The 25,283-nt window shown below is 38.9% G+C and overlaps 1 protein-coding gene across 2 annotated transcripts in view; it reads left to right on the top strand.

Moving 5' to 3' along the window:
* Window positions 1-25,283, top strand: part of dock1 (dedicator of cytokinesis 1) — a 272,932-nt gene that overhangs the window by 194,579 nt on the left and 53,070 nt on the right. For both annotated transcript variants that reach the window (XM_053511045.1, XM_053511044.1), the window contains exons 30-32: window positions 19,694-19,772; window positions 19,946-20,046; window positions 24,668-24,726. In XM_053511045.1, the coding sequence (XP_053367020.1) occupies window positions 19,694-19,772; window positions 19,946-20,046; window positions 24,668-24,726 (239 nt within the window). The remainder of the gene's footprint in view (window positions 1-19,693; window positions 19,773-19,945; window positions 20,047-24,667; window positions 24,727-25,283) is intronic.

Below are 25,283 nucleotides of genomic sequence, written 5' to 3'. Positions count from 1 at the left end.
GCTACCCAGAGGTCTCGGCCAGACCAGCTTTCATCGCCTTGACAACTGCTGCTAATGAGAGGCCATTCACCCAGAATACACACATCTCCCAGTCTGTGTGTGTGAGACGGAGAAAGCGAGAGAGACTAGTAATAACGTTGTTGCGCTCTTATTCCCAAGGCTTCTTTAAGTGTGTATGAGGACCTTTGTGAATTCTTTCCAAACCGTGTAACAGCAAGTGAAGTTTATGTTCTAACTCCCACCTGGCATTATTTTAAAGTAGTCCGTTTTGTGTAACCTTTAAGTCATGTATTATTAATGCTTCATTTCCTCGTTGATAGCATGCTATTGCTCATAAAGTCTCTCAGAGCGAAGTGATGTCGCATCCAGGGATTTATTCTCGTGTCCTCAGCATTTTCTGCCGCTTATGAAACTTTCATATCCATCGCATTTCCCAGCTCTTTTTCTCCATTATTGCACATGGGAATGACCTTTCTCCAAAGCAAGGCCGCGCTTTACAAAAACGAGGTGATTTTATTTGCACGCGTTGACATTTCTCTGTATAACTAGCTTCCAGGTGATGCAGCTTTATTGTACTCCTGAGTGCCATGAAACCTCCGGTCGGTAGTGTGTCTGTGCCTGGACACACTTGCACATTTGTGTTCTGTAATACAAGGTCGGTCACAAAGACCTGTGTGCTTAGTAAGTTTACAAGTCATGCCCTGTGACATGCTTCATTCCTCAAGAGATGAACTGTTGTCCATTGTTGGGGGGAAAAAAAGACCTGTCCATGCAGGTTCTGGTAAATATTCCCACTTACTGTACACCAGAGCACAAAAACAATTTAAAACAAAAGAGTGATAAGTCATAAATGTTTATCTCCCACCTCAAGAGGTAAGGGCCTTGTTCAGGGGCCCAACAGGGGCAACTTGGTGGTGGTGGTGGTTTGTACAGCCGGAGTAGTAGATTCAGGAGAAGTGCAGAGCACGGTTCCTTCCGCAGCCTCTGTATAATGGTGTAATCAAAGAACTAAGCAAAATCAAATTTCAAATAAGTTATTACATAAATTACAGACCACAAAGTAACAGGCTACTCAGCTGCTATAATAAACGGAGTCCTTGCATTTATAATGCATTCAGAACTGCAAAGGGCATGCACAGATTGATGCTGCGTTGCCAGCGTTTTTGAAAAATGTCCTTTTTTGCCTTTTTTTTTCTTTTTTTTTTTGCTTTCATGCAAAGAGTGAAAGAGTTTGAACCTTGAAAGGCGGTTTGGAAAAGTTGTGTTTTCAATTACCCTAATGCTGTTTTTGCACAAATCATGAAAAAAAAATAAATAATAAAATATATATATATATATATATATATATTGGTCTCACACACAAAATCCTACATAGTACAGTTACATGTGCAGTAAAATGCTTTTGAGTCCGGTAACATAGGAACACAGTGTTCTTAAAATAAAATGGTTGATATAGTAGTCTAAGTCCAAAGGTGTTGTCCTGCTTCTCAACTCAGATGGCCTGTGGGACAAAGCTCTTCCTCATTCTATCTGTTTCGGCCTTCAGGAAGTGGAAGCACAAACAACATGAAGTTCATTATCCAGGTGGCTAAGGTTCTTCTCAATCGTCTTGGGTTTGCTCCAGGACCACTTGCTTTGGATGGAGACTATAGGTTACACGCCCCACCCTCTGGACAGCTCGTCTAACCTGCTTGCTCCTCTTCCCAAACCAGGTTATAAAGGTAAACATCAGGATGCTGTCTAGTTCTTTAACTCTTTAGAGTGCAGAAACGCACCTTTAAGCTTCAAGTTTTCTAAAGGCTCGGAGAGGACAACTTCACCGGCATGTTAAAGTGAGGGGATCGTGACAAGTCTGGCATGATATAAAAACAGAATTACCAGGAACTGTCCACTTTCTCCACTGGGACTTTTTTTGATCTTAAGAGGGTGATAGCTTCTCTCCTACATTGTGGATGGTTTCCAATGATGAGGGTGAGAGCTGTCAGCCCACTCATACTGCTTAAGTCGTCAGCCAGCCAGGATGTTGGAGACCCACGGACTAAGGGGGCACGTTAAATCTCATGCCCTTAAACCTGGTGTTGAATTTGGTGGAAACTGTAGTGTTAAATGCTGAGCTATAGTTAACAAAAATGCAATTTAACATAATTTCCTTTTCTGGTGTTCATTTAACTCTGGCTATGTGTGGGAGGTGTGTGATTACATTATCGGTTTGAACAATTGGGACAGTATCCCAACTGTAATTGGTGCATGGGTTCAGGTAATGACATTAGGTCAGTTAATGACAGCGATATGAGGATAGTGCCTGTTTCCTAAAAAAAAAAAAAAATCATATTAAGTGCAGAAAGAGAATGAGATGAGATGAACACCAACCCAATTGCACTAGTGATGGCTTGTACTGCTGATGACCACACTAAAGCTTTTGGCCACCATTAGATTGTAGGTAGATATTATAGTGTCTGTCTGTAAAATCTTTAAGCATACAGTACTGTAAAATTAAAAAAAGTCTTATCTATCCTGTGTATTTTAAACAACCTTCGTTGGAGATTTTTTTCTAATTATGACTTTATTATTGAGTCAGTAGAAAAACATTTCTGGTTTTCAAACATTACTGTTTTGCTACAAAGTTAAAAGTTACGGAAAAATATTTGTATTTTACATGGACAAAAGTATTTGCCCAAACCTGCAATGACATTGTATACAAATACATAGACTTAAATATGGAGTTGGTCCCCGTTTTGTACCTGTAACAGTTTCCACTCTTCTTGAAAAGCTGTCCACAATATCCTGGGGTGTTTCTTTAAGAATTCTGTAGAGCATTTATGAGGTCAGGATCTGATGTTGGGCGAGAAGACCTGGCTCGCAATCTTCATTCCGGTTCATCCCAAAGGTGCTCGACGGGGTTGAGATCAGGGATCTGTGTTAGGGCCAGTCAAGTTCTTCCACAACGGAACTCATCAAACCATTTGTCTTTATAGTTTGGAACATGTTGAAATAAAAAAGCGCCTTCCCCAAAATGGTGCCACAAAGTTGGAGGCATAGTATGGTCCAAGATGTCTTGGTATACTGAAGGATTAAGATTGCCATTCACTGGGGATAAGGGGCCTGATTGAAACACCTGAATTCAATAATAATTAATTACTTTGGCCAAATACGTTTGTTCTTATAGTGTATGCCAGAAAAGAAAGCAACATATTATATAAGCAACTTTTTTTTAAATGAAATGGAAGTTGCTGGGTTTTGCATGCCAAAAAGGAAGCAGGTGGAACAGTCGAAGTCCTCAGAAGAACTGTGGGCGGTTCTGCAGGATGCTGAGTAAACCTTAAGTTTCTCTTACAGTAGTTAGTTATGTTTCTTTTGTTTTACCAAACTTTATCCAAACAGTCTGTCAAAGCACTATAGTCCTACCAATGAAGAATATTGTCTATCTGTTTTGTATTCTGTCTACAGCATAGTGCTGTGTAGTTCAGATCTAAGCGTGAATCCTTTGTTTCGGCCTTGGAGTGCTTGACGTTTGTCTATTCATTGTACACACACGAAAACTATTCCGTACTAGTAACACTGGTCATTTGTTCAAATAGAATAAAAACAACCAAAACAAAATGAGCTGCTTCAAAAATGGAACATCTGGTAGAGCTTGGAAATGTGCACCTTACCATAACATTATTATAATAATACACTGTTTTTAGTGCTGCTGTGGTTACAGCATTTACAGTACTGTGATTTACAGCGATATTTAGGACTTGCATTTTTCTATAATGTTTGCCTTAAAACCTTTCCACAAAACCTCATCTGTAATCATCCTCTCACGAAGACAAAAAGGAAGAAGCTAAAGATATTAAATATAAAAAAACAACCATGTTCCGTCCGGTGGCATGAATAACCAAGTGACACCGATCAGCTGAAATCGAATTTCACATCCTGACCTGAACTATGGGACTCCATCATACGAATTCATCAGAGGCCCCTCAGCTGTCACTCGTGCTTGGCCACTCGTCCTTCTCATTCCCTGAAGATGCAGCGTGCGGCTGCATATACACTCAACCTTAGGTAAGGCAGATGGGAGAGATTGACATCCAACTAGCAAATGAATGATGGCAGAACTGCACGAAGAACTAAGCCTGACTTCAGATGACGATACTAAACTGACTCGTACAGACAGACCGGATAAGTCCGGGCTAATTAGAGTGAGGAATGCTTGCTGAGATTAGTAGGGGGATTGTAAAAGGAGAACAGGATGCAGCGGAAGAGATTACAGCACCGGTCAATGACTTGCACTCTCGTCAGTATTGATTCAGTAGGAGAACAAACAGATGTGACTGTACTACAGAGCCAACAGGTCGACAGCACTGGACCTGACTTTGTCTCTGCATTCATTTCACCATGTCCTTTGTTTGCTTTGTCTTTCGTATGCAATCATTTATTTATCTATTTATTTTTTAATAGGTATGTAATACAGAAAGTGACACAGTACAACACAGTGGCAGCATGTTATAAATATCTTTGTTAAAATGAAAGTGGAGAGTTAAAATAAACGCACTAAACTTTTTTTATATGGTGGAATATGGGATCGTGCATCAGGGATGTCAGACTGCTAATAGAAATGTCATTTTCCTTATTGTCCATTTGCACTCTTGATTAATGCTTGTGACATTGCAAAGAGAAAGACATCGCACCAGAAGCATGCCAATAGTTGAAGAGAACACCATGTACCCTCTTTTGCCATTCTCCCTACCACATGGATGCTGTGGATAAGCAGGGAGGAAAATGCATTTCAGGTTTCGATTGCATCTTGAATTTTACAGCTCTTCGTCTGTCAGGCTGTCCAGGGGTCACTTCAGTGATTTCTTTGTGTACTGAAAAGAAATTCCTTTTTTTGTGCATATGGAGTGATTTTTTTTTCTCCCCTGGGTAAAAAATTATAAAAACCTCTGATGGATATGGTCACTCATCACCATATTACATACAGTACAACAGCTTACTTTAAACACTGTTTAATATATTCCCCTAAACGTGCTCTAAAACACTCCCAGCATTTGGTTCTTCATCGTTTGTATACATAAGATTTAGCTTTTCATTAATGGGTTATAGATGGAACCTTTTTCTATCTATTTTACCCTATAAATTCATGTAAATGACAGTCCAAAGAAGGCTTAAAAATTCTAAATGGAAGTTTACGTCAGGGGGTCATGGTGGCTTTAGTGGTTAGCACTGTCACCTTGTAACTCCAGGGTCCGGGTTTGATTCCCGCCTTTGTGTCCATGGAGTTTGTAAGTTTTCCCCATGCTTGGTGGGTTTCCTCCAGGTACTCCGGTTTCCTCCCACTGTCATGAATTGGCACACCGTTCAGGGTGTACCCAGCCTCATGTCCTAAGGGATAGGTTCTAGGCCCCCCTTACACTGTATACAGGAGTAAGGGGTATAGACGAGTGAGTGAGTGAATTTCCTTCAGTCTGTAAGTTTGACTCAAAAGATCTAAATGTAGACCTAAAGCATTGTTACTTGTTATTTTCGTCAGCGTTTTCTGAAAGTTTGATTTTTTGTTTTGTTTTGTTCAGCCCTCTAAGCAGCATGAGTACATACGCATTTTATTTTATCCTTTATTTTCTCCAAACCGTGTATCTCTTCTCGAGTCTCATTACTATTCCCCACATGTCTTAGCTCAGTTTTTCAACTTCTGCTGTTTACGATGCCGTGGCGTAGGGCGATTTGTGCGGAGGATCTAATACCTCAATATATGAAGAGCTGCTTTGTTAATACACAACACCTGTTCCAAGCTCTTCGGCAAGGTGTAGCTTCTGTTCAGTTTTCCTAATAATAGTTTTTGTTTGAAAAGAAAAACAACAAAAAACCTACTCACACTGCAAATAGTTTACCTTCAGCTGTTTTAGTGGGGAATTGTACATTTTGTTTTACCATGTTTTCGCGGATGCTCAACAGCACGACCCATCATCTCTCAGATAACAAGGAGGACGTGCATCAAGACTTTTTGTTTCAACATCCAGCTGGTGGAATGAACTTCAGCTTCCCTGACTGTCCATCATCTGAGTCATTGTCTGTGTTCAGCTGTAGCCTGATGACCTACCTCTTCAGTAAGCACTGGCAAAGAAAAAAAAAAAAACTTGACTAGTCTGACTTGAGGACATGCCTTTAACGGGGCCTAACGGCTCCCTGCAAAATACTTCCGGGTAATGTATTTGCTAAAGAGGGACCTTTTTTTTTAAGACTCTGGGGCTTGTGATACATCATTACCACTATGCTAATCTATGGTGAAATCCCTACTTTCTTTTTTTAATGTAAAGTACTTAATCTTAAGTATTAAAGTATTAGCGTGTTCATCTGTCAACCAGCCATTCTTTCCCTAAAACCCTCAGCAGCCTTTTGAAGCTCTTATGGGGTTATTGCTGTTTGCCTAAATGCCGCCGATTCTCCCTCAATTTAAAATTCATCCACTGAGCTGCTGCAGGCGGTACGTCGCCGTCTGTTTCCCATCACACCCCAGCATCCCGCAAATAAGAGCCATGTGTTCCTCCCACCTGCTGCACATCTTTTCGAGATCCTCAGTCTATATCCTGAGGAGCCAGGTTAATACGGGTCGGGGTATGGCTAAGGCGAGCTGGTTGCTTTACACTCATTACCCTTGTAAAGGGGATGTTATCACGTTCTACCCATCAGACAGAACTTTGCTTCCAAACACATCAGATCCTTAAACCGAGGACTAATTTTTGCTTTTTTGTATGACATGATACAAACACTATGGCCTACAGTTCCTTTTTTTCCATTTTTTTCCCAGCACAAGCTAACGGAATTATATATTTTTGAACGTCTTTTCTAGGCTGTCCTCCATTTGAAGTGTGATCCCGTTGAAGAGTGCAGCAGCGATTAGCCCTTGCTGCAGAGTAAATTGAAAGTGGCGCAGGCTTTAATTATGAACTTACTACGAATGATAAGAGTAATTACATAGCCGTTTCTCATCTCAGGGACGTAGTCATGTGGAATGGAGCAACAGCCTCTGTTCCACTGTGCCGCTTTACACATCCCCCGTGCTTTCCTTGGTGTAGTTTGCTAAGGCATTAGTATCACCAGCTCTGCCTGTCCTTCAGATGATCCATACCGCTGCCTCATGATGAGTCTATTTATGCATCCTCAGAGCTTCCTCGGTCTGGACAAACAAGTGCCGAATGCTGAGTTGTCAGACGAAGATCCCAATCACCCGTCCTCCGCACGAGCGCAGGGTGAGGCCATGTCCGCAATACACACCGTGACAAATTCTAAAGCTCCTGCAGGTTCATCGGTCATTTTTCCTCATGGTGTCTCGGAGTAATTCTTTCCAACTCATCAGTGATTCAAGTTCACAGCCACAGTTCTGTAAATTCACTTTGTGACCAATGTTTATTTCGTCTAAAAGTGCTAGACAAAATAATACTTTCTTGTGTAATTTTTTTTTTTTATCTTCTAGCGCTAATTGATTTCATTATTATTATTTTTTTATTAACCTTATTTGTACTGGACAGCACCATAGACTGCATAAGAACTGGACAGATCCTCGACGGCGTCACTCGTAGGTTTTCTGATGAGCAGCTGTGAAGCTCAGATTTGGGAGCTTTTTCCACCGTCCTGGTCGGAGCTGACCCTGCCAGACGGTTGCTGTTCAATGGAACACGTATACTTACCACAAGCTAGCTTAAGCTTAGCTAAATTGCTAAAGAGGCCAACATTTAGCACTGTTGTCTTTCACCTCCAGGGTCGGGGTTCGGTTCCCACCTCGGGTCCGTGTGCATGGAGTTTGCATGTTCTCCACGTGCTTGGTGGGTTTTTCCCCCACAGTCCAAGGACAGGCAGATTGGGCTAAGTGGCGTGTCAGAATTGCCTGTAATGTGTGAATGTGTGTGTATACTGTGATGGACTGGCATCACGTCCAGTTTTTGCCCCCAAGACTCCTGGAATAGACTCCAGGCCCACCAGTGTACAGGATAAAGCGGTATAGATGATGAGTGAGTGAGTAGGTGGGTCTATTGGGGTTTCCTCACTGTTGGAGACGGGTCATTAGAGGAAATGCACGCTATGGCACTTCCATGTTGGACTCATTTTTCAGAAGCAGAGGTTGCCCCTTGGTCAGCACCCATTTGTACTGTTCAGCATCTCTTTTGTGTAAATGCAAATGTAGAGAGGAATAGATTTCCCACTTGTGAAGCTCATAATTTATCAGAGCACAATTGAAAAGAAGTAAAAAAAAATAAAAAAAGAGGAGAAGAAATCAAATGCATAATTGTTTTGTCTGTTTTCTTTTGACAAATTCTAATATTTTATGAAGTAGAGAGCATTGTTAATTTTTTATAAAACCATGAGTTGTACATAAAGTCTTTGTGCATGTTTATTATTATTTTATAAGCATCTTCATGCTTGCCTTATCCTTCACTCATTGATTCCCTGGATAGTTTTTTCCCCCCCCTCATATATTTTCTCTTCAGCTTTTTTTTCCCTGACCTTTGTTAGCTCTTACAGCATTACTGGAATCAGGGGTGCATCTTTTGAGATCTTCCTTCTGTATAGGTCAACTTTTATTTGTTAGAGAGTTTGTGTCTTCGTTTCCTGGTTGTATGTGCAAGAGGGAGAGGGAAAAATAAATGGAAGAGAAGAAAAGAGAGAAAGAAAATGTGGGAAATTAAAAAAAAAAGTCTACATGATGGAAACCTAAAAAGTCAACTGAAAGCGTAAAAAAGGTCAAGAGAGACATTCAGCTGGAAGTAAAGTGCTCTCTTGGGCTGCTGCCTGGTGAAGGACATTTTAAGATTACTCTCTTCACCATAATATAAAAAAAATATTAAGTGTCTGACACAAACGCTAGATTAAAATAATAATAACAATAATATACTGGATTGTGGGATATAATGATATTATTATCCCGACATAATGATATTTTACTGCAATATCCAGTGGTGTTTAGCAGTGATTACATTACCAGTATTTCCAGACCAGCCAAGCTTTTTACATTTTGTGTTGAAGTGCAGGAAAAACATCAGCGTGCACCAGGACGAATAGTCACTATAAATAAACCGAAAGATGAAATACTAAACTGTAAAATACGTTATGACATCATAATCACAGATGACTTGCTCATGTGATTTCTGCCAGGTTATCACTTTCTGTGATGATAAAGGATAATATACCATAAAGTTATTTTACTGCATTTTCAGCAACTACTACTGTATATAGAAGCTCAACTAGCTGTTTTTATATTCTTAATTTGTCACACATTTAATCATTTTTTTTATAGTTGGCCCTGGAGCTTTAGATTGGACCCTTTTATCTCTCAGCTTATAAAATGACTTGAAACAGAATTAGTTAAAAATGAAGGAGACAGGATTCTGTTATACTGCCTACGATATATATACCCACTCTCAATTTATAAGGATCCGGCATTCAGGACATCTTTCATGTGGGTTTAATAATCATCTCCTGGTTCCCGAACCGGACCTTGTTCACCCCATCAGCCAGAGTTCGCAAGTTTGATTCCTCTGTGATGCTACAGCTATCAGTATCAGGAGTCTAGAGAGCAGACCGTCCATGCTCCCTTGGGTGGGAGGTGCGGCATACTCGCATTCTAACATCGATCATATAGTGATACTATCCAATCTTGGGCTTTTTTTTTTTGAGTGTGATGTGCTGTCCTGAACGTTGCATGAACAGCAGTTCGAAAAGATATGGTAGGCCAGGGTGACCTGTCTTAAGAGGACACACGTGATATTCTTGGCCCTCCCTGGCCTTTAGGAGTTTCCTTGACGGGAGTGTGGGTCCAACTAAAATCCTGAAGGCTTATATTTAAAGACTGCCTATGAAGCAAGATGAAGATTAGCATGGCTTGAAACTTTAGTGTAAAGTAGTGGAAGGATTCTGATCCTCTTAGCCTCTGTAATGGATTTATTGTTTTTTTTTTTTTTGTTGTTGTTGTTGTTTTTTTAGGAGTTGCCTTATGGGAGAGTGAAATTCAGGGGGAAATCAGTGCAAAATCGCGAAAACAAACATCACAAATAAAAAGCTCACCACCTCATCAAAAGTTCTTTGTTTAAAATAATTGCGGCACGGTGGCATAATGGTTAGCCCTGAATAACTTATTAATACAAAGAAATACATTTTTGTAAGGTTGGGTATCTTACACCTTGTTTACGCCCCATGAAGTTGTACTACTTTTGTCCTCAAATGAATACACTCTCTGTTTCAAGTAGATTATTACATTTGCCATACCTGTTCATAACATCACTTTTACTCAACATATTGATTTTAGCACATGACACTGGTCTCTCAGTTCAGGTATTTTACGTTCCCCTTGCCTCGGACTGTAGCGCATATGTTTACTCTAACAACCTATGTTTTATCTCTTAGTGGTGCTTCACATTACTGCTTTTTTATTTTTTAAGAAAGTGATTGTTTCAGGGGTTTGTTGTTTGCAGCGGGGTTTAGGTGATATGTTTTATTGTCTAATTTCAGAATGCTTACTGATGAGTTTAGACGCGATAACACTTACTGTAATTAATCATTCTAATTGCCGTGGGTGTAAAAATTTTGGCCTGTCTCAGACTCTGGGAATTCAGCTTGAGTTTTCGGAAGCTATGAACTAAGCCTTGGGCATAACTAGCACTCTTTAATTTAGTTATTACATCTGAACTCAAAAATAGACATCCTAGAGCTTTGTTGCAGTAATTATCATCAAGGTGACGCTGCTGATGTGTCCTGATCTTTACCACTGAACATATTTAACATTAATGATGTACTGAAAACCTCTCATTAGGATTACAGCTAAGCCGGAAAATGCTTCAAGTATAAAGATCTCCCCTGGATTGATATTTTTATGATGTGATGGGTGATGCTGTCTCTTTGAGTAAACGACAACGTGTCAAGTTAGAGATTTGATTTGATGATTATCTAAACAGATTAGGCGTCCTGAATTGAGATCAATCCTAGGCTTTTCTGTCTGTGTGTAAATTTTACCCGGCATGAAGCTGGATGTCTTCCACAGACACAGACAGGGATCCTAAAAAAATAATAATTTGGAAAGCTTATATCTAAAAACTGCCTATGAAGCAAGATGAAGATTAACATGGTTCTAAAGCTTTAGTGTAAAGTGCTAAGAGGATCCTGCTCCTCTGAGTCTCTGTAATGGATTTATTGGGTTTATTATATATATAAAGAGAGAGTTTGATTCCTGGGGTGGAGTGGGGGTGGGTGATATAACCAAAATATAAGGGCTGTACTGAAAGTTATGCGAAAGTGGGCACAACGTTTTATTAACTGCTATACAGTAGGTTGTTTAGTTGCTGGTGGAGTAACTCTTCTTCTACATGAAGAGAAACTTTGCAGTGGGAGACTGCGGCAAAGGGGATTTCCATATCGGATTCTGGAGTTGGGTTCATCGACAGTGCAAATGCATCGCTTGTGACAGAGACTGGAGTGTTGTAGTACCTTTGTATAGAGATGGAGTTACTCATAAACCATATACAACTGGAAAAACCCATGTCAGTTAATACAAAAAAAGCTCATTTTTATTTAACGTTTGGTACAGCCCTCGTATCATGTTACATTATTTATAGCCAAAAATATGTCCTAGAGTTTAATATTAAAGTTTAATATGTTGTCTTATGCTGCTTTCTGACTTCGTGGTGATGCAAGGATGCAACAAAGGTTTCAAACATGCAACAGGCTCAATTCAGGATGATTCCCAGTTTTCTTGATTTCTTTAACATGCTGTACTTTGGGTGACATTAATTGCAGTGTCACACTCTGTATTCCTGCTGTGTACTCAGAGTCAAGAGGCCTGATCCGCTCTGAGCTCATGCATCGCAAACATCCACTAATTTAGCTAATCAAAGATGTAATTAACATTTTATCTGTTGAAACAGGTGGGGCTGTGCTTTGCCAATAATTCAGTCTCTGGGACCAAATTTGGGGAACATTGCCAACGACATTAAGGAGCGATTTTTAATTTGGGTCTCCTTCAGTTAAACAGTTTACCTTTCGGATGCAGCGAGACTCCCAATACCAGCGTCTCCTGGTGAAGCTGACAGTCTGTTTTCTACTGTTTAGCCATCAGGCAGGTTATCCAAGACCCTGTTCACATCTGGTATTAACATCTGTCTCGGGTGGCCTGATCACCAGAGGACAACTAAGACAAGTTGTTCTTTACACCTTGTCTTTTCACGTGTCTAAGATTTCATCTTTTCTGACTATCTTCAATGTGTCCTTTGTTGTGTAAATTGCATTTTTTATCCCTTTACATTTAATTGTGTTGTGTAAAGAGATGGTATGTATAAACACTTTTAGTGGAAGTTACTGTTTACATTGATTTTAAAGGATTTTTAGTTGGAGGCAAAAAAAGTTGCTTTACTGCATTTCTTTTCTACATGTTGATGTTTCTAATTGAATCCCAAATGATGTTCGGTTTATGATGTTTGTGTAATTTTCTTTAGAGATTCCAGACTTGTATAAATTTGATCTGGTGTTCAATCTGTTTGCAGCAGTATAAAATCGTATTCTTATTAATATGCACTGAAAAACTGACTGCAGCTCCTAATGAGTAATGTCTACTCTGAATAGTTCATCATCAAAAACTTTAACACTTTTGAGGTAATGGCTTTTGCCTTTAAATAATTCTGTTTTAATTAATATTCCTCGAGAAAGTTTTTGTAGATTGTACTCTGGGACATATTATGGTTCAGATGACTTATTTTGGTGCTTTGTGGACCCTTTTTCATTCCTGAATACCAGCAAAAGTGTTTTGAGTTACTGCATTGGGCAGATTGAGTTTTTAGAACAGGAAATTGCATAGAGTGGATCAAGTTATCTGATCAAGTGGTCCTAGTTGTATATTAGGGGGTTTCAGTTTCTAAATCTGGAGGATTATCAAATTGGGTTGTTTATTCATTGGTTGGCATGGTTTGAGTTATTGGTTGACGCCATTAAAGTTATTGATTGGCGTGCTGTGAGTTATTGGTTGGTGCCGTTTGAGTTATCAGGTCGTGCCGTTTAAGTTGTCTGTTGGCAGAGTTTTTGTCATCTGTTGTTGTGGTTCCAGAGATCAGAGTCACCAAATCAGGTGATGTGGGGCACCAGGTCTAGCAGTTTAAGGCATCTTTGTGAACAATTTGAGTTATTGTATCCAAAGGTTTTTGAGTCCTCACAAAATGTCACAATTTTGGCTGCTTTCTTACATTATTTGGATACTATGTGTCAGCAGTATTAAGTGCTTTATGTCATTGTATCAGAAAATTGTTTTAAATCTTTAGGTGGGATGCTTTCAGTCATTGCGTTAAGTTATTTGAAATCATACTAATCTCAAATATCAAGGCTATCCTGATGTTTTAGTGCAGGAGTTTCAGCCTGAATAGATAAACCCAAGCACTCAGTTTTTAAGAGAAAAAATGATCATTTAAAGCTGAATTAAAAGAACAACGTTTTACTTATCAGTTCCTTTTTTTTTTAACACACAGATACGCCCATAAAGACTTAACTCGTTGACGTCTTGCTAAAAGGATTTGTACACTTCTGTCTCGTCTTTGCTTTGATCGGAGATGATCTTGACATGCTGTCCTGACCCAGATACAATCATGTTCCGTCCTTCCTACTAAAAGCTTCATACCACTTAATTTATTAACCTTTTATTACATAACATCGGAGTGGATTACTGTCGCTGTCTACCTATTAGAGTTCACTGCAGGCTATTTTTCTCTTTTTATCTCTGTCTATTTCCTTTTATTTCTCCCTCTCTGTTCCCTTTTCCAGTAAATAAATTGTCTAAGTGTAATGGTATAAAACGAATGGAAGCCAGCTTCTGATTATATGAAAGCATTCTGTTTATCTCTGTTCAGTCTGTTTGTTTCACACAAGCTCTATGATTTAAGCGGAAATTAAGAAAAGCTACTAACTAGTTATTCATATATCATGGGTAATTGTTTCTCTAATAACATGTAAATGTGCTTTCAAAATTGACAACACTCATGAAAACCTTTCATTTTTATGCAGTAAATGTAGGTGTCAGTTGTGGAAGTGTGTTAGCATGGTGAAATTTCAGAGTGTTAAAATTCTGTAACAAGTATAATGTCATTGAACCATTAACACAGTAGGTCAGTAGAGTCTCCAGTACCGGAATGAGTGGAGAGCAGCTGCCTGCCAAAGACCACATTTAAAACCAGTCATGGAAGCAAATTCTGCAAGAAAACACTCCTGACGGTTTCCTTAGTAGTTGCTTCTAATTCGTTTTTATTTTTCTTTGAACTGTCTGTGTTGTTCTGTTGACAGCTAACCCAAACTACAAAGCTAACTAGCTTCAAACACAAGGCTGGATCCCAAATCCCTTATAACCTCTGATTTACATTTACATTTAGGCATTAGGCAGACGCTTTTATCCAGAGCGACTTACATTTTTGATCAACTCTGATCAAGGGCACTACTTGGCTTTATGGAACAAGGGATTATATCATACTTGAGGTCGTACTATTATATCGTACTGTATATTGGTGGCGATATCTTCTGGATTGGGCTGCACCCTCGTACCTATGACCGCGCTCCCTCTCGTTTGATGATGCTTAATTAGTTTCTGAACGCTGATAAAAAAACAAAACGCAGTTGAACATTATTTTAATAATTGAAATATGCCTTGATTATGGTCTTATCTCTTTGGGGGTTTTTTTCCAGGTACCAGTTACTAAAATAGACTGGATTAAAGCTTGGGGAAAACGAATGTATCTCTTTAGTGTTTCGTTTGCCAGCTAGTGTCAGAAGGACCCTTTTATGATTTCTGCAACCAACTTTACAGGATTCAGGGAGTTGATGTACCTGAAAAGAATGAGAAAACACTGGTGCCGTCGTGTTTGCAGGAAATCAAACACTTAGTACCAGGAGTAACTGGAGAAACACAGACTGGCAGTCAGATTGAAGTAGGATCAATCTAAGTAGGATTGAATATGCAAGAACAACCACAAAACCAAACATCAAATAAAATAAAAATAGAAAAAACAAGGAAGCTGCTTCACAGTTGAGTATAAGTTATGCACTACATTGGTAAAAGCCAATTCTACGGTTTTAATGCATGAAAAAGCTTTTCAGGTTACTTGGCTTTAGTTAGGGTACTGAAACACCTAGGTGTATGATCAGGACCAGGGTATTAGGCTACAGTTTTGCTCTGTGAGAGAGAGAGAAACAAGGCAGTGTTATTTTATTATTTATTTATTTACTGTACGGCACTGTGTTGTACAAGAATAAAAGGGAATAGAAATTGCACGATCATTAGCAGAGAAATTTGTTTGACCTGCTGAACTTCTATTGACTAATGATGGTGATGAAGGAATAGACCTGTCTTGCACAGCGTGATGCTCCGTGTCATGATGGCTGACAATAGTGATGTAGTAGAGTCGAGCAGTGCGTTAGAGCAATGAGTGTAGTTTATCACTGAGAGTGTTTCCGAGAGAGAGAGAGTGTAAAAGAAGCACATTTTTCAGGTTGAATATTATGCGAGTATGTGTCTTGCATGTGTTAGGAGCTCTGTGGTCATAAAGTGATTGCTGAAAGCAGTCTGAACATTGTGTGACTTTGAAGCATGTACACTGGGCAGAAGTATATTTTTTCTTTTCCATAAGTGCAGGGAGTAACCCGGTGAGAGGAGGCATACCGATTTGTTTAATAAAATGTGGTATTAAGAGTCACACTGGCACATTCATGAAGATAAAGCCTTCTTCGGGAGTTTGATGGCTGGGCTGGTGGTGATATAAGATGTGCGGCTAATCGAATATCCATCAATAGCTTGGCAATGTAACTATTAGAGTTGAGAAAGGCATCATACCACACGGTCTCATTAGTGGCCTAATAAGAATGATGTGGAGCAAACTACAGCACAAACACACACACCACACACACATGTATGCACACACTTAAAGGCATATAGGCAGCGGCACTGCTGATTTCTCAGGGTTTTAAGTGTTTTAAGAATCAAATGATATTTTCTGACAACTGTCATGTGAACAGAAAAGATTCATTCCTTTTTCGTCAACCAAAAAAAAAAAAAAAAAAACCTTTGTCCTTTAGTCTAAATGCAACTTTGGTTGGACAATGTGCACTTGGGAGGAGAATAAAAGAAATACTTTCTATTACGGCCACATCTGTATTCCATATGTGCCCATCATGTCTGCTCATCTCCATGACCCCAACAACAACAGCCTACCTGTAATGCTCATACAGTTTAACAAACACTTAATATCCTGATATCATTTTAATAAACAATTGGTAGAAACCTTTAGGGTTTTTGGGTTTGTCAGCTTGTCCTTGCATCTGCTTGAGCTTCTTATTAGTAAATGGTAGAATGTTTTCTATGATGTGGAATGAAATCAATCAACAAATTAGATATTTTTTCTTTAATAGCTATCCAAGTTCAAATGTTTGAGTCGTTTATGCGATACATTTTAATTATTTAAAAAAATATGTTGCCTAGTCTTTCTCTCCCATTCAGGTATTTTGCACAATTGTAAATAATTCAGGTAAAGATGTTTAACGAATTTGCGAGAGAAAGGGGAAAGGGAATAATTCCCCAGGCTGCAATGTCATCTGTCCATCAGATCAGCTTAAATTTTTTTCTGAGTTGTCTGAATTTTTTGACAAGGCCAGTTGTACATACCTCCCTGTCTACTTCAGCATGGTGTTCTCTCTCTCTCTCTCTCTCTCTCTCTCTCTCTCTCTCGATTTCTCTCTCTCTCTCTCGATCTCGCTCGCACCTTCTCTAAATTTTCACGTGAACTTTCCCCTGACAGAATCAATTCTCTCTAGCACTTGTTCTACCAGTTCACACTTCAAATACCTCAACTGCTAGCAATCAGCTACAAAAGGCAGTCCTGGTGATTTTCCACAGATTTTAATCAAACCAGATGATTATTTATTAGTGGAGTAAAAGTCGAGTACTGGAATGAACCAGAGAGTTGATGGAGGGACCACGGCCTTACGTCGAGGTCTGCACCCTGAAGGCTTGGCATAGAGCCGAAAAACGTGTAAATCATGTCAGCATTCATCAACCAGCATCCCGGAGCTCTGCCTGTCTACAGTAAATCAGCCTCCTCACCAATAGGAAGAGAAGCTTCAACTGGCCTCTTATTTAATCACTAATTAGTAAATAAAGTATGAATGCTTTGTGTGTTCGCATTAGTCAAACCACAGGTTTATTTTGTATTAGCTAATTCCGTTAGTCTCATATATTATCGTTTCCAAAATAAGAGCTGTTCACAGATATGTATAGCGTTTAATACTCAGCATAGTCGAAATGAAATATTTAATGTAATAAAAAGAATATTATAAGTCAATATAATAAATAAGTCAATACAGACAATTTGTATGTAGCTCTATAAAATAGTATGACATATTCTTGAATGAATAAATTATTATGGCGGAATTGCGTTGATATAAGAAGAATCAAACACTTTTGTACTAAAAAAAAATTGTTAAAAAAACAAAAGTTTAAAAAAAATCATAATACACGTAATTGGTTTCTTGTGCTTCACATCGTTTACATCACAGAACCTTCTTGTTGATTATTTTCCCTTAACAGCATGCATCCATGTTAATTATATTAACGAACAGTACAGTATTTGTCATGCAGATTATTATGTTTTGCAGTATTGGTGTGTACCAGTTGTTTTTAGAAGATTTGCAAAACAGAAAATTTCATTTGCTGTCAAGTTTACAGTCAAATTTTCCGATTATGTTGTTTTATTATTCAAGGTTTTTTTCACTAATTTTAACGACATATACTAAAATCAACCATGACCACAGGAGTACTGTATGCCTGAAAGACTAAACAGGAGACACTTTGCCGTCTCTGCCTCATGAGCCAGGCAGAAGAGTATGCTTTCCTGACGCCATAAATAATTAAACGTTTTTGTTTGTGTTTGTTTTTTACAGCAGTGCTTTGTTTATTTTCAGCAATCTCACATTCATCCCGAACCCGTCATCCCAGCCTTAATGCCAAATTACAGGCTGATTTACAGTCTTTCTGCTCTGTTTACATTCGCAAATCCTATAAACTATTTTTATTCTGCTCCGGTGAGGACAGGCGGTGTGTATGACATGGCGGATCGAGGAAGGAACATAAAAGCACAGGCGTTAGCGGCATGTTTTTCATCGAGGGCATGCGGATCATCTCTACAGTTACGAGTTCCCCTCGTGTTGTAGTAGCAGAGTTCTGCTTTCGAAGCTGTTTGAAAGCCATGTTTTATGATGAAGCAGTGGGTCAGGAGCGATGATCGAGTTAAGGACTGTCATGCTGGAGCTCATCTTTCTGAACTGATTGCCAAGTGGCATTTTAGCATGTAATGATCACTTTAGCTGATCCGCAGTTACAAGTCAGGACTTTAAATGTGCTCTGTCAAATTAAAGAAAACCATCAGCGGAAAAAAGGTCACGTGTTCAGACAGATTTTGGTTGCAGGGTTGTTGAGGAGCTAACGTCTGGAACTATATGTGGCGTATGTCCTCTCTGTTGTACGTGATTATGCTCGACCTACATTCTTAGTAGATGATGCACAGTGTGTGTGACATCAGTGATCGATCATCTGTAACAGCAAACTCTCTCAAAACATTAGGGGATGACTCTTTGGTCATTCTGCAACACGAAGTACAATCTATTTATATCTTTCTCCAACAGCTTTTGTCTTGACGGTCGTTTTTGCGGATTCAATGTCTGCCCTAAAATGGCACATAATTTGATGATGTTGGAAGCGAATTAGTAGGTCGTTTAATTAGGAATAGAAAAAAGTGCTAAAATGCTTGCTTTTAATGCTATCGTTTCAAGGTTTTTAACTTTTAAATAAATTATTGGAGAATATTTGACTTTTTTATCGTTCTGAGTGGAATAAATTCTGCATGAACAAAAATCGATGTGCTGAATAGTGTTAATATTGCTTTTTTAAAAACCCAGACTCTTCCAAAGTTATGTGATGTATTTTAAGTTTAAAAATGTAACCAAGCTTAACAAGACACGGGTATCAGAGATTCCTACAAGTGTGTGTTAATGCTCTTGAAATACCTCTGAGAGGAGGCTTTTTTTTTTCACACCTTAAATGTGAACTGGTCGTGTTGACCGGAGTTATGTGTGGAATACACTGTGTATCATGTGATCATTTGTCATGCACAGCTAATTTCCTTCATTAACACTAGCATGTTAGATTATTTTTCGTTTTTGTCCATGAATAGAATAAAAAAAATAAAAATAAAAAACTCATTCCTATGCAGCTGTAATTTGTAGTCCTCCTAATGTTGTCTTAATGTTCTCTTAATGGTCTCCTAATGTTCTCCTGCCACCGTAGCAGTTAAAGCCTGGTGATTAAGTTTATCGTCTGTGTTTTATGTCCTCTCTTTTTGCAACGCAACCCTTTGTGTGGCTCAGGTCAGAGCACTTTTTTCTCACCTAGTTGTCATAGCAGTGTTTTTTTTTTTTTTTTTGCCCCCATGTGTTTAACAAGCTGTGTTTATGAACCTCTAGCTCGGAGACAGGCCCCGTAATTACAGGAAATGAGCTAAAACAATGTTTTTGAATGCCATAGACAGGGTTATTACCGCTTCGCTAATGAGGAGAGACTCGTCACCTGGAGCAGTGATCAGCAGCTCGTGCCGTGGTGTCACATCACTTAGTGGAAGCTAAACGAGGTCTGTCTCTTATCTTTCAGAGTCTTCTTGCGAGCCATCAATCAATACGCAGCCGTGCTGAACAAGAAGTTCCTGGACCAGACCAACTTTGAGCTTCAGGTAAGCGTTAATTTTAGATATCTTGGGTATAATACAGAAATGGAGCGGAAAATAAAGCCCAGACCCTCCGCTGTTCAGGTTGCTCAGCAAATAAATCCAAAAACGCTTCTTAATGTGCCTTAGTTATTTGTAAATATTTGAAGCCTTCTCTCTTTTTTTTTTCCATTTTCCAGTTGTGGAATAACTACTTCCACCTGGCCGTGGCGTTCCTTACTCAGGAGTCTTTGCAGCTGGAGAACTTTTCAAGTGACAAACGTGCAAAAATCTTCCACAAGTGAGTACTGTGTGAGTGTGTGTGTGTGTGTGTGTGTGTGTGTGTGTGTGTGTGTGTGTGGTACCAGACATCACAGTATACATTCTGGGGTATTTCGGAATACATATGTTAAATGGCTAGAGATGTACTATGGTCAATTGCATTGCTTTTTTCTCTCCACCATTGAAATTTTTGCGAAAGAGCTTTGTGATGGTGGACATTATTAAAGGTAATATATAAAAGAAAATTTACAAGAAATATTATGCTATTCACACACTGGCAGACAAAACGGTGTCCTACAATACCACATTGGAAGGAAATCTAAAAATATATTTTGGATCAGGATGTTCATAAAATCGTGCTAGTTATAGAATTGCAGGACAAATAAAATCAACACATACTTTACTGTAGGTATTATGAAAATGCTGTGTCGGTTGGCCTTTTTTGAATCCCATACTTAAATATTAGGCAGATTGCTTTAATGTTACACCTGATTGGTGTTTATTTTAACTAGGGTTTACTTGAGAATCTCAGCATATGATCACCCTGCCTTGTGAATTGTGAAGAACTAAAATTTTGCAATTTTTCGCCTTAAGAACTCGCCTCCGGAACAGATTAAATACATACATGCGTGCCGAGGTACCGCTGTATCTGTTCATGCAGGAATCATTTTCTGTATATAATTGAGTTCTAACTTAACAATATTCCAAAGAAATTTACATCTACATCATATACTGTACGACTTTTCGGGTATTTGTACATGGATGTACTGTATAGTGCACTATATTCTCAATTAAATACTGTGCGATGTGATTACTATTTACTATTTACTATTTCAGCTTGCTTTTATTTGTCAGTTTTTGGATTTAATCATATCATTTTGAAAATAACACATTAAATTACATACATTTATCTAGACTTGTTTTCCATTAAGCTGCACATGATGTAAGGTTAATTTAAAAGTTTTCAGACTTTCCCGAAGGCAATTAAAAGTACCCCATGAGACTTTACCCGTGCAAGTGTATTTTGATAACCCTTTTGTAAATGATCCTATAATGTAATAGAAGACGTGGTGCATATAGTAATTAATTTATGTCATGAACGGAGCCTGGTTTCATTTTCCAAACTTATTCCACCGGAAACCACAATGCAAGCGATTTCTTATGAGCGTAATAAGAAAAGCCGGATGGAAATGACACAGTATGGCAACTTTTTATTGTAGCTGCATGATTTTGCCTGATTGCATTGAACAGCAGCTTTACGCTTTTTGAGCACATGAAATGAGTTGACGAGCAGATTATTAAACAGAAAACGACTCTAAGTTTCTCCCGGTTGTTAAACAGACAGGTCCGTGTGGATAACACTTGGATATTTATAGACATGTTAGTCCACACATCAGCTTGGTGTTTTTGCACATCATTAGTGCAGAATGTACGAAGTGGTCTCACCAATTTTCTCAACTTATTAGAAAGTAAGTCTTATATAAGTATGTAAAAAATAACAACAACATCATCATCTTCAGGTGATAAGATTAGATCTGGCCTCGGGTTCCATCACAGCTAAACAGGCTGAATGCACAGTTTTTTGTTTTTTTTTTTAAGGAAATGAGAAATTGCTTTTTTCTTTAAGCTCCTGATTTCTCTGACTTCACTGACGAGGCTGAGCTCCTCTCGGTGCAAATGGATTTATTGCAAGACCGTTATTTCTGCCATTCAGGCTACAGTTTGGCTGTGATTCTGATAAGCTTAATTAAAGTTCAGTGCCTGTCTCTTAGGCACACAACCCTGACACCATTTCATTGTCTGAATTCCCCTCAAGCCAACTCTAAAACACAGACGGGTTCACTCATTTGGGGGACGCTGTCATCCAAAGCGACTTACAGCTGAGACAGGATCAATTAAGAGCTTGAGACTTGAGGATGATTCGAAAGTGATGCTGGGATTCGAACTTATGCTCTGTGACAAGGTGTGTGAGACTAGGGCTTTGGATGAATGTAGCATCTCTCATTGCCAATAATCCTGTAAAGGGCACTTTGTCCATTTTTACTTATCTCTGGCTGTGAGGCTGCATTACTTGGGTCACAGTGGCCTGTTCAAGCACTGTTTTTTCCTCTCTCTGAATATATTGTGCTGTGTGTAATAGGTGTGTTGCGAAAAATGGAGCTAGCATGCTGGAGTTTTGCGAAGACTCATATTTGCACCGTTTGACGCTTAGTTTAGTTCGAATTCACTTTTTCAAATAACTCCAGATGTATAGAGTATGTGAAATCCTTTATATATGTTAAACTTTTCTGCAATATGATGAAACTGCGAATAATTTTGAGACATATGACAAGACAACTCTTGTGACTCGCAATTGACTCTTCTTTAGACCATTGCTTGCATCATAGATGTCTTAAAGTGTGTTCTGTAAAAAAGTTGAGGTCATTTTTTTATGTCATTGTGTGGGATTTGAGAAGTTCAGGTTATTTACATAGGTCTTAAGCAAACCCAGCTAAATTGAACTTATGCCTTTTTTTTTAGGGTCTTTTTTTTTTGTTGTTGCTTGTTTTTTTACAACGCCTGCAGTTACTGCCGTTCAATTTACCGTTACTGTTCACATATCCAGTTTCCGGTCAGCATTAAACGCTTGGAGCATAAGGAGACCTAGGCTTGGATCAAGCCGGAGATGCCGTCCTCTTTTGTGTTAATAAGGCCTTGATTTCTCCTGTCCTTGTCACCATAAATTATGCCACTTTGCGAGCTTATTGGCAAAGCAATCAATGGTTGATGCAAATTCAAGAGAGTGCCTCAGGTCCTCTGAAATGTCACTACGTGACAGCATGGTGATGAGAGGGTATTAACAAGAGTGCAGGCCTGGCTCAGATTTATTGAGTGTTTTGGACCAAGAGTGTTGATCTAGTGTCAGATCCCTTATGTGGGTGTAGCTGCGGTGGTTCAGGGTTAAGCCGATTCCGAAGGAGCCACGTGTACCTTTAACTCTTTCTCCGTCTTTGAACCATTATGTTTTCGCAGTACTACAGTATGCGCATTATGGGTGGAGTGTTCACTTCCAACAGGTTCAAAACCAGCAAGGCGGATGTGACTCTGCCTATTCACAAGCAACTTTCAGTATTCATGTGTGTATGTTAAGCACTTGACAGTTCTCGGTCACTAAATGAGCTTCATTACGGATAATTTAACCAGGGATGCGATTTTTTTTTTTTTTTTTGGATGAGAGAACATTGTAAAAGAGTATCTAGACATCAAGCATCGCTACAGTTGCTACACAGAATAAGCCCTTGTCAGGTATGTCCAATTATTATACACATTTCCTTGTGTTAGTTTAACCAGATAAATATAGTCGATGAGTGGCAAAGGTTTAGCTTTAGTGAGTGTTTAATTTGTCTTGACAGTCCTCTTAAACTGGAATCTTTTTAATACACATTTAAGAATTGAAAATGGTCTGCTGCTGACTTCCAATGCTGAAAGACATGCTAGGAATGCTTTCTTGTAATTAGAAATCAATCCAATGCCACCGATGCTTCAGAAGACGGGGGTGTTTTTCTCCGAGTCATTCATTATGGGGGGAACATAAGAGTGAAATTGCACTTAAAGGCAAGTTCTTGAGTTTAAATGTGCTAGTCCGGATCCTACCTGTACCGAAATAAAAATCTGGCAACCTCGCAGGCATGAACTGCACTCAAGAAGTTTGCATAATCTGAACTGCAAAAATCCATTGCTGCGTAACCCGGCGCTTTAAATGAAGATGCCAATTTGGAAAACCACACTATGTGAGAGAGATTGCCCTTTTTGCGAAAGTGCCTACACTTACAGGCTACATGAAGCTCGTTTGGAGATCAGGTACTCATTTTAAACCCCCGCAAAGCTTTGTTAGAGTCGTTTTGGGGTTCAGCATTTTTATGAAGACAAACCATGACATAATGTATTAATGAGCTGGTTAATGTGAAGCATAAAAGCTATAAACAATAGGGTCCTTTCAACACCTATTTGTTATCCTCAGCCCATTAATTCTCATTTTGTTAGATATATTTGTATGTGCGTGTGGGTGTAACAATATCATTCAAATGTTAGACGTAAAAGGTACTAGAGATGCTTAAATTGTTGTCATGGTGACAATATGAGAGCATCCCTAAAGCGTGACACCACCATACATGACTGTAGACCAGCAGAATTTGGCAGAGCAACAGAACAAGCTTTTTGCAATGGTTCTTTTCAACCCAAATGGATTTGGATCAAATTAACAAATTTATAGAAAGGTAATTCTCACACTGCGCTCAAGCTGAAAGACCTCTTTCTTATGGATTGTTTATTATTAGTCCTGTCTTATATTATTCACAGTTGCATGTGCTCATATACCCAAGGTAACGGAAAAAATTACAACTCTAGTACATTTTTTTTTTTTTTTTTTTTTTTAATGCCAATGTCATATTCTTTCGGGCATTCATTTCGTAAAGTATTATTTCATTTGTGCCACCACACCTGAGGCTCTTTGTGTCCTGAGAGCATGCAATCTTCTGAGGCAGAGAAATAATTTAGTCTCCTTGTTCAGCTCCTCGGATGAGAAAGGCCTTGGACAGGGATGAGAAAGCAGAGTCTGCCTGAAATGCTGAGATGCTAAAATGCTTCCCTGTGTCTTCCAGGTATCAGGACATGAGGCGCCAGATTGGCTTTGAGATCCGGGACATGTGGTACAACCTGGGTGAGTGTCTCGCTGCGAAATCTACATAAAACAGAGTGGAGTCTGCGGGAAGACTGTAAATGTCATCTTGGATCTGTGTTATCCGTTATGACACGGTGTTATTTGCCTGATCACAAACCTTCTACGTCCTCAAGAATTGTTGTTTTTTTTTTTTTGTTTTTTTTTGCTTATATAAAGATGACATATGGACTAAAATTGTAATTAATGACTCGCGTTAGGATAATAGCAAAATAAATACGTCACTAACCATGCTGATTCAAATTGAACACACAACTACTAATCCAGGATTTTCTTTTTTTTATTACTTTTTTTTTTCCTCTTCTGTATCAGAAACGTTTCGACCTCGCGGGTTTATTTTTGGCTAACCCGAAATCAGCTGATTATTCACAGGCTTATTCTAAAAATTAGGACTGTCTGTGAATATATATATATATATGTAGGTGCTAATTGGAGAAGGGGGATGATGGTTAATCATATTCAGAGCTGAGAACATGCTGAGCTCTCTATTTCCAGCTCATTTCTAAAGGAGATCCCACGTCTCATTTCCACCTCTTTCT

This window comes from Clarias gariepinus, chromosome 14 (genome assembly GCF_024256425.1).
Source record: "Clarias gariepinus isolate MV-2021 ecotype Netherlands chromosome 14, CGAR_prim_01v2, whole genome shotgun sequence".
NCBI lineage: Eukaryota > Metazoa > Chordata > Actinopteri > Siluriformes > Clariidae > Clarias > Clarias gariepinus.
The sequence above is the reverse complement of the archived record's forward strand: the minus strand, read 5'-3'. Positions and strand labels throughout refer to the sequence as shown.